This window comes from Agrilus planipennis, unplaced genomic scaffold, assembly GCF_000699045.2.
Source record: "Agrilus planipennis isolate EAB-ADULT unplaced genomic scaffold, Apla_2.0 scaffold373, whole genome shotgun sequence".
In the NCBI taxonomy this organism is placed as follows: domain Eukaryota; kingdom Metazoa; phylum Arthropoda; class Insecta; order Coleoptera; family Buprestidae; genus Agrilus; species Agrilus planipennis.
The window spans coordinates 24,273-37,937 of NW_020439257.1; the positions used below are offsets into that span (position 1 = coordinate 24,273).

General features: G+C 34.1%; 1 protein-coding gene across 2 annotated transcripts; it reads left to right on the forward strand.

The window, feature by feature from the left end:
• Positions 1 to 6,453: 6,453 nt before the first annotated feature.
• On the forward strand, positions 6,454 to 13,665 carry LOC108742779 (5-hydroxytryptamine receptor 1D-like). 2 transcript variants are annotated; one of them, XR_001938719.2, is made up of 2 exons: positions 6,454 to 7,012; positions 12,461 to 12,544. XR_001938719.2 is itself a non-coding variant. In XM_018478093.1 (2 exons), the coding sequence occupies exons 1-2, from the start codon at positions 6,906 to 6,908 to the stop codon at positions 12,984 to 12,986; spliced, it is 603 nt and encodes a 200-aa protein (XP_018333595.1). In that variant the 5' UTR covers positions 6,454 to 6,905; the 3' UTR covers positions 12,987 to 13,665. The 2 variants fall into 2 exon arrangements, 1 of the variants encoding a protein (XP_018333595.1); XM_018478093.1 differs by having other exon boundaries at positions 6,454 to 6,982; positions 12,461 to 13,665.

Sequence of the window (13,665 nt, forward strand, 5' to 3'; positions counted from 1 at the left end):
TATACCTTTTTGACGGCATTGAAGTGAACTTAATTTCGTTAGAGTCCAACATAAAACACCTATAATGTACATAGCGCGGTTGAAAGCGTCAAACTTACAGAACGGGAGGCAAAAGAATTCAGGTGGAAAGTAAAAGTAATTTTAGAAAAGAGAAAAATACCAAGAAGGAAATGAACAAAACAAGAAGCCATCAGATACTTTCAAGAAAGTACTCGACCATCAAGATTCTACCATCAAACAAAGGGAAAGCTACGGTAATCCTAAATGCTACCAGCTACAAAAAGAAGATCGTGGACTTACTAGCACAACGACAATACTGAAAGGTACCAAAGGATCCAACATTGACCATCGAAATAAAATCTATCAGCAATACCAGCAAACCAGCAATACATTCTTGAGAAATCCAAAAGCGAACTCACACCACATCACAACATCCATATGTATTACCAAAGATATATAAACCGAACTTTCCGTGGAAGCCTCGTCATCAGTTCCAGAGACTAACGTTTTAACTATCTAAATTTCTTCTGGAGATAATTCAATCACCATAAGGGAATACATAATCCAGGGCTATGATTCTAAACACTTCGTCTACATCGATAAGTTCGTTAGCTTTGATGTTACAGAAATATTCCAGATAATCCGAAGTGGGCTATAGGATGACGAATACTTATCCGAAAGAATATGTATGCCTGTAGATAGCATCCTAGAACTATTAGCATGCTGCCTACACAATATTTACTTCCTCGCGAACGAAGAATACTACGCACGAAACGACCGTCTGTCAATAGAATCATCTCTCTCGTCTCTGAGGTGGTAATGAAGCGGTGCTCAAATGCCTATTTAAAAGTTTGAACTAGATCAGACTTACCATAAAGTTTACAATGAAAAAAGAGGACAACTCACTACCCCCGAGCACGTCTGAATCTCTGTTTAAAGGAGGAAGATCTATATTGGCCAATATCAACTATTCGTCAAACCACTCTAATGCCGTCATAAAGGATATGGCAGCAAATCTGGTCGATGCAGCAATGTAGAGGCTCTCCACCATGAGACCATGAGAGTCAATGGTACCGACGGAAATTCAAAAAAGTAGCGTACATCTTTAAAAATCCACATTCTTTCGGTCAAACCAGCACGGAAATTCCGAACATCTGGAAATCGACCATAAAAAGGATCAACGTGTTGAAACTGGAACCAATACCATTATTACACATTCAAGACTACGCGACTATACATACATTTGTTACCACTAGAAGGATGCATGTATAATCACCATGAATGATTGCCCCGTAATATTTATACTATACGTATATGTATATCTGAATGAAATTAAGCTAAAATTTTAAATTGACGTAGAGGGACAGCTCGCGGAGCTTAAGATTCGCATTCATTAAAACCCTGTCACACGAGACAAGCGCTAATGAATTCATGAAATCGAAATGACTATTTTGCATAACATTGCGGTCAGACCAGAGGCAAATAATTGCGAACCGTAAATTCATGAGGCCGATTCAACTTTTTCGGAATGCATTAATTATATCAGGAAGGCATAAATAGGTACTAGAGTGAGTAAAAAAGGTTGCTTAGTTTCCTAAAAAATATTTCGAAAAGGAAAAAGTTTTAAATTCAATTAATTTAACATTTGCTTAGCATTTTTTCACGCATACAATCATGCAACAGGTACAGATTTTACCAAACTACAAAGAAGCCAAAATGAAAAGTAACTTTGATCACTCTCATACACAGGTACGCAAATAAATCTACCCACCCTTATAAAGAAACATAAACAATGATAAAAAGTATACACAAATTTCAATGGATGACATCAAACATTAGAAAGTTTCTTGTGAATTTATTACTTACGGGCATGACTATACCATGGAAGGAGAAGGTTAAAAATGAAGAGGTATTAGAAAGAGTAGGAGAACAGAGGACTCTATGGAAGCCAATAAGAAATAGGCGAGATCGGTTGGTAGGACACCTTCTCAGGCATGAAGGTTTAGTCATAGATATATTAGAGGCAGAAACAGGAGTAAGAGGAATAGAGGTAGATCTAAATTAGATTACTGTTCGGAAATAGTTAAGGATGCGGGATATTCCAGTTTTAGAGAAATGCGAAAATTATCTCAGGATAGGAAAAACTGGAGGACTTTAGGACTGACAATCTTATGATAATCATGATAATGAACATGGTCCAGTTCGCGTGTCCTCAAAGAAAATAAAATTTGTGATGAAAATTACAGATTTCGTCATAAAATCGTCATTAATTCTTCAAACCTTAAGATCCAAAAATTATTAATATTTTAGTGTTTGCACCTAGACTTCGTTTTCCAAGCTAAATACATACTTATTATATATTTATTGAACTTTAATTACTGTGACTAATGACATATAGATAAATTATTTTGGACGTGCTTAATTTGCTAAGGACATGATAAACAATTGGAAGGTAGAATTTCAATAAGATATTTCTTAAATATACAGAGTAACTAGCGATTATTCGCTTTGTCCGAAGTATATTACCGCTTATAACTCAAGAACTACATATGTCTGATAAAAAATCGAAGAACATAAATCATTCCTATTCTCGATATCTTTCGAGTGATACCTCACTCGACTATATCTAAAAGATATTTAATACCGCTTATTACTGAAGATCCAAGATTCTGGTGAAATATCGAAGAGCATACGTCACTCTTAGAATTTCGTCAGTCAGTTATCCAGCCTAGCTCCGTTGTACGAGGGTGGATTGATAAGTTTCCGGCCTAACCAAGAGATGACGCCACTAGGCCTACCTTGAGGTGACATTCTATAGTACCATCCTTGGATAGCTTGTAGCTATAGTTTCAGCCCGATCTCCTTGCTAGNNNTACCTATTATACGTTTGTATGTTTTGCACATTAAAATTTCGTTTTAATAATTTATTCCACTGGTCGTGGTCGAAATGCACAGTTTTGCTTTGTAACATTTCTTGTACAGGGACATAAAGCGCGTGCATAATTGAGAACTGACCGCGTTGTTCACGACACCTGGGGATTAAAATTCTAACAAGGATAAGATTACATTACATCTTAACGCATTAGATTCACTTACATAAACACAAAGAGAAACAAATAATTAATAACGAATTATAGAAGCTATAATAGGAAATGAAATATAAACTTCTATCTTTTCTTTCATACTTATCCAAAATCTGGTACCACTGTTACGCAAATTAAAAATATATTTGGAAATATTGAAAAATTAGACAGATTAAAAGTATTTAAACGTGTTCTCAAATTAAAAAATTACTACAGGGATAAGAGGGATCATCGTACTTTAATAAACGGGAGTTAGGAGGGGTAGAGGTAGACCTACATTAGATTACTGTTCGCAAATAGTTAAGAATCTGGGTTGTTTTAGTTTTACGGAGATGCGAAGTTTAGCTCAAGATAGGAAGCAGTGGAGGTACGTGTCCAACCAGTCTTAGGACTGACGACCTTATGATGATGATGATGAGGTAAGGCTGTTGTCCTTGCAGTCTTAATTAAAGTATGTGTCTGTAGAAAGAATGAAGAAATTGATTACAATTCATTGAGGTTTCCATCATTCCTTCCAGTCATCATCATCATAAGGTCGTCAGTCTTAAGACTGGTTGGACACGTACCTCCACTCTTTCCTATCCTGAGCTAATCTTTACATTTTCCTAAAACTAGAAAATCCCATATCCTTAACCAACTGCGAACAATAATCTAATCTAGGTCTACCTCTGCCCCTCCTAACTTCCGATCTGCCTCTAATATGTCTCTGACTAGACCTTCATGCCTGAGAAGGTGTCCTACTAACCTATCTCGCCTATTTCTAACTGACTCCCATAGAGCCTTCTGTTGTCCTACTCTTTCTAATACCTCTTCATTTCTAACCTTCTCTATCCACGGTATCTCCACCATTCGTTGTAACGCTACATTTTAAACACTTCTAACCTTTTCTTTTCCAACCTCATGTAATAATTGCGCGATACTGGAAGAATGTGAGTGATAACTGAAGTCTGATCAGTACTTCTAAAACAATTAAGGCAGAAGAAGGTACATGAAAAAGAAATAGAATGAGTCATCATACACCACAAAGTGATATACATAAATGTATTGACAAAACAATATTGTATGAAAATAAATAAAAGTAAAACAAACATACTGGGATGCAAGGAAGAAAAAGTAAGGAAAATAAAAAAATAAAGATAGAAATTTAAATATTAGGAGTGGCTGATGTTAGGTGTCTAGGAAGTCAGATAAGTCAGGGCGGAAGCAGTAGTAGGGATATAAAGCAGAGGATAGCGCAGGGTCGAGTCGCCTTCAATAAAAAGAAATCACTTCTATGGTCGCGAACGGTCAATTAAGAAATTCTAAAAATATTGTTAAAGCGTAAGTTTGAAGCGCGGCGCTGTTAAATGGTGGTGGGCACGACGGAAAGGAAAAGGTTAGAAGCGTTCGAAATGTGGTGTTACAGGCGAATGATGAAAATTCTGTGGATAGAGAAGCTTATAAATGAAGAGGTGTTAGAAAGAATAGGAGAACAGAGGACCCTATATAAGAAATAAAATTGGCAAGATAAGTTGGTAGGACACCTTCTCAGGCATGAAAGACTAGTCAGAGTCATGTTAGAAGCAGAAAGAGAAGTTAAAAGGGGTAGAGGTAGACCTAGATTAGATTACTGTTCGCAATAGTTAATGGTGTAGAGAAACTCGAAGATTGGCTCAGAATTAGAAATAGTGGAGGTGCGTGTCCAACCAGTTTTAGGACTGACGACCTTATGATAATATTTGCTTACAAATGAAAATGGCGTGGAAATTGAATAGAAATATTGTAATATGTGCTTTTCTTACTTAACACGTATTCATGATACTAAGTTCATGTCGACTCCAAGTTGGTTCCTGTGGAACACTACCTTGTCAAATTTGTAATTATTATGGAAAGAGAGTAAATTAGAATAATTTTCTTTTTCATTATTTCTGATTCATTTTGTCTGTTCAAACAACTTTATCTAAATTTTATTCCGTTATTATAAATCTATCGTTAAATAAGGAACAAGGAAATGAAAGGGAAAAGAAGGTTATGAAGAGTGATTTTGAAAATGCGGAGTTGTACTACAATCAGCTACTATAAATATACTATCTACCTACTGTATAGTCATAATTAAATAAGTTCATTTGTTTACTTCCGCTTGTTGAATAAATAAATGTATAAATAATGCATGTACTAACATAAGGAAATATGCGAGCATGTATCAGAACAGAAGTTTTTTGACCGGTTATGAGAAAGAAGCTTACGTTAGTTTATTTTTGGAAAACTAATTTAACCACATCTCCGTCGAGTCATTCAGAAAGTTGTAAAGAAGTTGTAGTTAAACCATATTTGTAAACCGAACAAATCTAAATTCGAAATTTATCAACATAGAACAGTTTAAACGAACAAGGCACTATTATTAAAAGCGCTTTAATTAGTTTACCTTCGCTAAGTGATTGCTGTTGCAAAATACAAGGTACCTATTATACGTTTGTATGTTTTGCACATTAAAATTTCGTTTTAATAATTTATTCCACTGGTCGTGGTCGAAATGCACAGTTTTGCTTTGTAACATTTCTTGTACAGGGACATAAAGCGCGTGCATAATTGAGAACTGACCGCGTTGTTCACGACACCTGGGGATTAAAATTCTAACAAGGATAAGATTACATTACATCTTAACGCATTAGATTCACTTACATAAACACAAAGAGAAACAAATAATTAATAACGAATTATAGAAGCTATAATAGGAAATGAAATATAAACTTCTATCTTTTCTTTCATACTTATCCAAAATCTGGTACCACTGTTACGCAAATTAAAAATATATTTGGAAATATTGAAAAATTAGACAGATTAAAAGTATTTAAACGTGTTCTCAAATTAAAAAATTACTACAGGGATAAGAGGGATCATCGTACTTTAATAAACGGGAGTTAGGAGGGGTAGAGGTAGACCTACATTAGATTACTGTTCGCAAATAGTTAAGAATCTGGGTTGTTTTAGTTTTACGGAGATGCGAAGTTTAGCTCAAGATAGGAAGCAGTGGAGGTACGTGTCCAACCAGTCTTAGGACTGACGACCTTATGATGATGATGATGAGGTAAGGCTGTTGTCCTTGCAGTCTTAATTAAAGTATGTGTCTGTAGAAAGAATGAAGAAATTGATTACAATTCATTGAGGTTTCCATCATTCCTTCCAGTCATCATCATCATAAGGTCGTCAGTCTTAAGACTGGTTGGACACGTACCTCCACTCTTTCCTATCCTGAGCTAATCTTTACATTTTCCTAAAACTAGAAAATCCCATATCCTTAACCAACTGCGAACAATAATCTAATCTAGGTCTACCTCTGCCCCTCCTAACTTCCGATCTGCCTCTAATATGTCTCTGACTAGACCTTCATGCCTGAGAAGGTGTCCTACTAACCTATCTCGCCTATTTCTAACTGACTCCCATAGAGCCTTCTGTTGTCCTACTCTTTCTAATACCTCTTCATTTCTAACCTTCTCTATCCACGGTATCTCCACCATTCGTTGTAACGCTACATTTTAAACACTTCTAACCTTTTCTTTTCCAACCTCATGTAATAATTGCGCGATACTGGAAGAATGTGAGTGATAACTGAAGTCTGATCAGTACTTCTAAAACAATTAAGGCAGAAGAAGGTACATGAAAAAGAAATAGAATGAGTCATCATACACCACAAAGTGATATACATAAATGTGAGGGCAATGACCTTATGGAAAACCCCAACTGCTCCAGCAATGATGACCAGGATTATTTAGTGTAATTGTGTAATGCAGCGTCACTATATGCTGTAGTGGAGTTCTGTACGCTAATAAGGGCAAGGAAGGAATGCATAGACTGTTATTTATTACGGCGTTGGACGCCGGTAATGGTACAATTTGCAAAAGCAATGAAAGTACATCCTGGTAGGTGTGGTGTGTCGAACACGATCACAGGTACAGCATATTAATGCAAGGAATTCTTCCTTAAAATTTAATAACGCTCTCGCCTCGCACTCACCAGCTTATTCCCCAAGTCAAGCGTGCGTAAAGAAGCTTTACTTCAAAAATACTTTTGGAAAGTAATTATTAAATGATCAAATAGACATACGCCTTTGATAACCGTTCAATATATTTAATAATTAACGGTTCTTCCAAGGAAAACATAATCTACTTATGTAATCATTAATGTCTATCTTATTTTGTTCGAAGTAGTCTCACTTATGCCATCGTACTTTCCAGTCTAGAAAACAGCTGCGATGTGGTCTTTATTTCATCGATTGTTAAAAAACGTTGTCTTTTGAGTCTTTTTCAATTTCGATGTCCATGTCTTGAGAATAGAATGCTTGCAGCATTACAGTGATGTTATGTTGGATAAGTAAAATCCATGAGTTGTCTCTCTAAAATTCGAACCGTTGTTTCCCGGATTTCCTCGCGGAAATTGCATATAACTTGTAATGCTTATTAACTGTATAGACAGTCGATAAAAATTCGTAATGAACTACTTCTCCAGTCAAAGGAAACGGTTAAAAGAACCTTAACATTTGACCTAGCTTGTCGAACCTTTTTAGTTTTGGCTCTTCAGGAAATTGATGCCTTTAAGACGGTTGAGCTTTCGTTTCGATGTCGTGTACCCACGTTCCACCCAGTAATAACGCGTTTGCGATTGCTACGCGATATCTTTTTGTTGAAAATTCAGCAGTTTCGAAACAAATTTTTCCACCACTCATTTCATGCCTAAAACATTTGTAAAAATCGCTTTGCATAAGCCAAATTAAATTCTTAACCTCTCCAATAGCAAGTCTTCTATTAGCAAGCATAATCCGTTTAATTTTTTCCACTTTTTCATCATTGATGTGTACGTGTTAATTAATACGTCCTAGTAATGAGCAAATCAAGATCAAGACCATTATTAGTATTGGCCTTGGTCTTGCTCAATATTTCTAGTCTTGGGCTTGGTCTTGCGTGTTAAATATTGGTCTTGCTCATTTACTCTGATACTTAGGTTTTTTAAATAATTTTTCTATGCACAAATTTTTTTATTTACCGAGACAATAATTGTCTTAAATTGTTTGTAAGAGTTATGAAAACTAGAGGAACTTACCCCATCCTCCAACGGGTAAATTGTCCTCTTAGCGAATAAAATAGTATGAGGTACTTGAATGGAATAAAAATATTGAAAACAAAAATTAGTTTGTTTCTATATTTCAACCATGTGTTATCCTGTTTTACGATCATCCTTTTAACTAGAATAAAATGTTTACAAATACCACCAGGCATATCATTTATGTGACGTTTGAATCAATTTTAAAACGATCCACTTTTAGAAACCATAAAGCGACGCTTCTTAAAGTAAGCACATATTTTGTTTTGCGAAGATTGATGGAGAGAGTGTAGCGATCTTTCCTGTAGAATAGACTTTTTTGTAGATAGGTACCTTTTATCAATTTGGCCTACTTTCGCGAAGTTTTCGCTGGCTACAATTGAATAAAGTGTCTTTGGTTAAAATGACAGAAGCTATACTTCGAACAATAATATCGATGTAGAAGCGGTGAAGTTTTGAAACGACACAAAATACAACAAAAAAGCGCTGACAGTGAAAATGATATCTTTGAAATACATACCTACGCCTGTAACATAAGTTAAACATAATATGCATAATTAACATTAACATAACATTATCATTGACAAAAATAAGAAATAAATTTGCAACTAAAGACAGATACACAATAACAAATTAATTAGATAAATAAAGCAGAAAGCCTTCTGATGCATAGATTTACAATGGGGTAGCGCCCTCAATGGGAGCGCTATCGTACCACACTAGGCGCTGGAGCCTTCCCTGGGGACGGGGGCCGATCCAGTAGTAAATAGAGGGGAGGGCGTAGCATACTTATTTATTTTTAAGAAATTAATAAGATATCTAATTATTTGCTATTCCGTGGCAAGTGATTTTTTTTGCAAGCGTATTTGAGATTAAGAAAGTTTAGGTTTCTTCAGGTATCCCGTTTTGCTCCCATTCTAATAAAAGTAATTCGAAACAATAATTTTCATTCTCTTTTTTTGTAGACTATCTTTATGTGTCTACCGTAGCCTTGGAAGATAACTGATTTTAGTTACCTATCGATTATTCATAACAAAAAAATATCGATAAATCGATAATTACCGACATTCATCGATAACTATTGATAACTATCGATATGTCGATAACAATATTAGCAACTGATAACTATTGATATAGCTGCTTCGATACATCGATAATTATCGGTAATTATCGATACATTGATAACTTATCAGTTGCTAAATGAATGTATATACATATATATACAGGTCGGACGAAGGAAGCTGGCGAGCGGTCGCGCAGGTACTTGCCCATTTATGACCTATTTGGGTAAGTCACTTGGAACCGATACACAAATAAGCTTTTAGTAGGCGTAAATTATAGTATTAATACAGATAGGACAGTAGAGTACTAGGAAATAATGTAAAAACATGACTTATCAAAAAGAAAAAATAAACCTATTGCTTTTGTTTTATAGTTAGTTTTTCACATTCACTGCCATCATGGCAATCTCTGTCACTGTCACCAACATCAACAATTAGTTCTTCTGTTTGTCTGTTTATTACTTGCTCACTTTTTTGTACCTACATCATTTTTGTATTGTTTCTTGTTTCTAAATAAATCCCTATACTATAAGTGTTGTAGCTGTTGTTTATTTGGTTACTTTTTTTTTCTTAGAAAATATTTAATTTCAAAAATTTTTGAAAATTTTTCATAATTATCAACATATCAATACATATTAAGGTGTATCAAAAAATTGACTATTTTGTTTTTTTTTTTTAACTGAAAAATCGATAGAATATCCTCAGATATCCTGGATTCTGTTAAAATGAGCCTTAATATTAATATTTGGAGGTGGCATTTTGCAATTTTCTATTTCCCCTTTTTAATTTTGGAATTTTATAATTCAACAAGAGGTATTAGAAAGAAAAGAGAACAGAGGACTCTATGGAAGTCAATAAAAAATAGGCGCTGTAGGTTGGTAGGTCATCTTTTCAGGCATGAAGGTCTAGTCAGAGATATATTAGAAGCAGAAGCAGGAGTTAGGAGGGTTACAGGTAGACCTAGGTTAGATTACTGTTCGCAAATAGTTAAGGATGTGGGTTTTTCTAGCTTTAGGGAAATGCGAAGTTTAGCTCAGGATAGGAAAGAGTGGAGGTACGTGTCCAACCAGTCTTAGGACTGACGACTTTATGATGATGATAACAACGAATAACTGTGTAAGAATCAAGAAGGCATTTTCTATAAGAAATTAAACGCTATATAAAAAAAGGTCTGATTGAAGTTTAGCCGTTATATGTCGATATATTCAATGATTATCGATAGTAATCAGTATATCGATATATATCGATAAACTATTCTTATGTTAATAACTATTGATGATTATCGATATTCATCAAAATATTGATCGTTATCAAGACAAGAAGTATTTCACCGTTTGTACTTCTCGTTTTAATATATTTCAAATATTAGTCTTTTATCCATTGTCTTCGGTGCGATGTAGAAATCTATGTATTTATACAGTCAGGAAATACGTGAATGATTAATTCTGGAATCTTCGAGTAATTTTCTTTTCTGACACAGTCTTATATGTGTGTGTGTGTGTCTAATATGTATTGTTGTTTTTGTTTTCTTTTATCGCGCGTCTTATTAGTCAGATGCATCAAGGCTCCATGTCACTTAGCAAATGTAAAGAAAAATTTCGCGCTATTGATCCGTTACCGCAGGCATACGTTTACAAGAATATGTTATTTGTAGTAGGTATTTTAAATTAACTTAAATTTTTTAATATAAGCTAAGTTAAGCTTCTTGTTCCTTAATACTTATTTAAAAAAATAATATATTATGTATTTTAAATTAAAAAATTTAACTAGTGAATAGGGTGTTGTAACATAATCACCACATTGGGAGATTGAACTTTTCCGGTTTTGACCTTTCTCAATTAGTGGTAAAGTTTAAGGGGTTGCTTCTTTAAGCGATGCATTAACCACAATTAGGCCTACTGACTCCTCAATAATATAAATAATTAATCACTACATTACCAAATTGAATTTTTCTGGTTTTGACTTTGAGCAAAGTGGTAAAGGCTTTAACTTACTGATCTTCGAATGGTATGTATGAAACCATCATTAGCATACAGATCATATTGTATAATTTTATCGTTCTCTCGTTTATTTTCTACTGAATTATTATTTGTTATTTTTTACTTGTTTCAAAATTATTTTTGTAAATACGAGTAAAAATTGATATCTCCTTGCGTTTTTCAACTTAATGGATAAACGAGTATAAAAAGCTCATTAAAGACTACTCTTACTAGGGCAAATAACATTTCATAACTAGTTGACTACCTCAATGTTATCTACATACATACGTATAAAGAAAAACTTCACTCTGTGTAAAAAATGGTTTTTATTGATAAAATAGCGGTTTAAATAGTCTCAAATCATAAGAGCACAAGGTGTATAGTGAAGATATTCCTACATCTATCTTATGAAAATAGCTATTTTGATGAATGTTAATGAAATAATGGAGACATTCTCTAATTAAATTCGAATTCCACATCAAAAGGTTGTACTAATTATAAGTATAATAACCTCTAAAATCTAGGAAAACACCTTAATCCATACCCCAAATCTGTGCCCGTTACATGAAGCAGTTAATATTGACATTGTACCTACAGTAATTAACGTTCAGTGTATTTTTTTCTTACTTGTTTATTAAAATGGAAACAATCTCTAATTAAAAATTTTCTTCATTTAATCCGTTAGAAGGACTCGAGAAAATATTTCACGAATTCCTATATAAATGATTATCCTAAAATATTTAACAACTTTTGCACGGATTCGTTAAAAACTTCTTCCATAAATGAAAATTGAGAGTTGAGGGTTATGAAGTTATAAATACGAAATCACGAAATGTGAACCCAAAAACACGTATTGCTTTTTGTACCCTAAAAAAATATACAAAATTAAATATTTGATCCCATTGCCACCACGACAATAATAAATATTTTCTTAAATTTTAAAATTGAGCATGTAATGATAAAATCAAATTTTTTACATACGCTCGAAAAATTTATATATATACCTTTGAAGTAGATGTTCCATAAAAAATCTCTTTATTTTTAATAATTGAATAAACTTTTTATCTATGTAGATTTAAGATTGCTTTCTATTTTTAACAAGCGATTGAAAATTGAGTTTGAATGTAACAGTTCAACCTTTTGAATTTTAAATGTTAAACATCCAGAAATCACAAACACATAATTTAATTTTGATTTTACGATGAATGGGTTTTCTTTAATGTTAATATTTAATTAAAATAGCTTTTTGTTTTCTTTCCAGGCTTTGCTCAGAAGCCTTGAATAATGTTACATCAAAAGAGAAACAAAAGACACCTCAAGAATCAAAACGGCCCCTCAGAGTAAGTTATTCAGCATCAGCGGAGTCTGCTGGGCCCACAAGGGTTGCAAGTTTCTATTCGACCGCAAGTGCGAATTTCGGTGGTTCCAGACCATCATCATTTAACTACGACATTGCGACCGCCATTAATTTAGAGTCAACAGGAAGAGTGTCTTCCATAAGGAGAGAAACTAAAACAGCCCAAACTCTTAGTATAGTCGTCGGTGGCTTTGTAGTCTGTTGGTTACCGTTTTTTGTGTATTACATTTTGACGCCTTTTCTGCCTAGTACTGAAGTAAACAAAAGTCCACTGATGCCTTACTTTACCTGGTTGGGGTGGCTTAATTCCGCTATAAATCCTTTTATTTACGCATTTTACGCGCCTGATTTCAGACTGGCTTTCTGGAGGCTTACGTGTAAACATTTTTCTAAACAAAGAAGAGCTGACGTTCTCGTTCAACACAAATAAGAATATAAAATTAAAATAAGTTACTTATAGTCAATCATTAGATTATAACAAATTAATACAAAAAATTTACAGTAACAACTGCACAAGTTTTACTTTATTTTTTATGAAAATGAGAAATTAAAACGCTCAACATCAGTAAAAGGTTTTTCGAATTACATAAACAATTGCAGTTGGCAGAATGTTCCAAAACCAAAATTGTCTTTTGATTATGTTAGTTGTTCACTGAAGCCAATGATCAACTATTGAAAGAACCATACTGAGCATTATGAAGGGGGGAGAGAAGGTGGATTTTGTTAAAGATACCCTCTCAATGAGAAGAATTTTCCGACTGAAAATTGATTGCATCTACACATTACTAGAATGTCTTTGTGTAAGCAATAGGTATGTCCCTACATACTGATGTATGAAAATTACAAGTTACAGTCGAACTCCCGGAATATGTCAACTGCGGTACGAAAACGCTGTCACTCAGTACAAAGGTGTAGGGATGTTGTCACACCCTTTAAATCCCTCCTATCGAACGGTACGTCTCTGACGTTTAAATAAACGTTTTTTTGCAAAGTTGTGTACACTTGCCATTAATATTAAATTGATGTACCTAACCTAACCTAATATGTCATTTTCTTAATCTCATACGTTTGTAAGTACTTTTACAATTACTATTTCTTATCGACGTAAC

Excerpts from the sequence above, each read along its gene's own strand:
- LOC108742779 (XM_018478093.1), top strand. The coding sequence starts at position 6,906 with ATGCATAGACTGTTATTTATTACGGCGTTGGACGCCGGTAATGGTACA. Across the intron at positions 6,983-12,460 it reads AGCAATGAAAGTACATCCTG|GCTTTGCTCAGAAGCCTTGA; the intron begins GTAGGTGTGGTG and ends TTTTCTTTCCAG.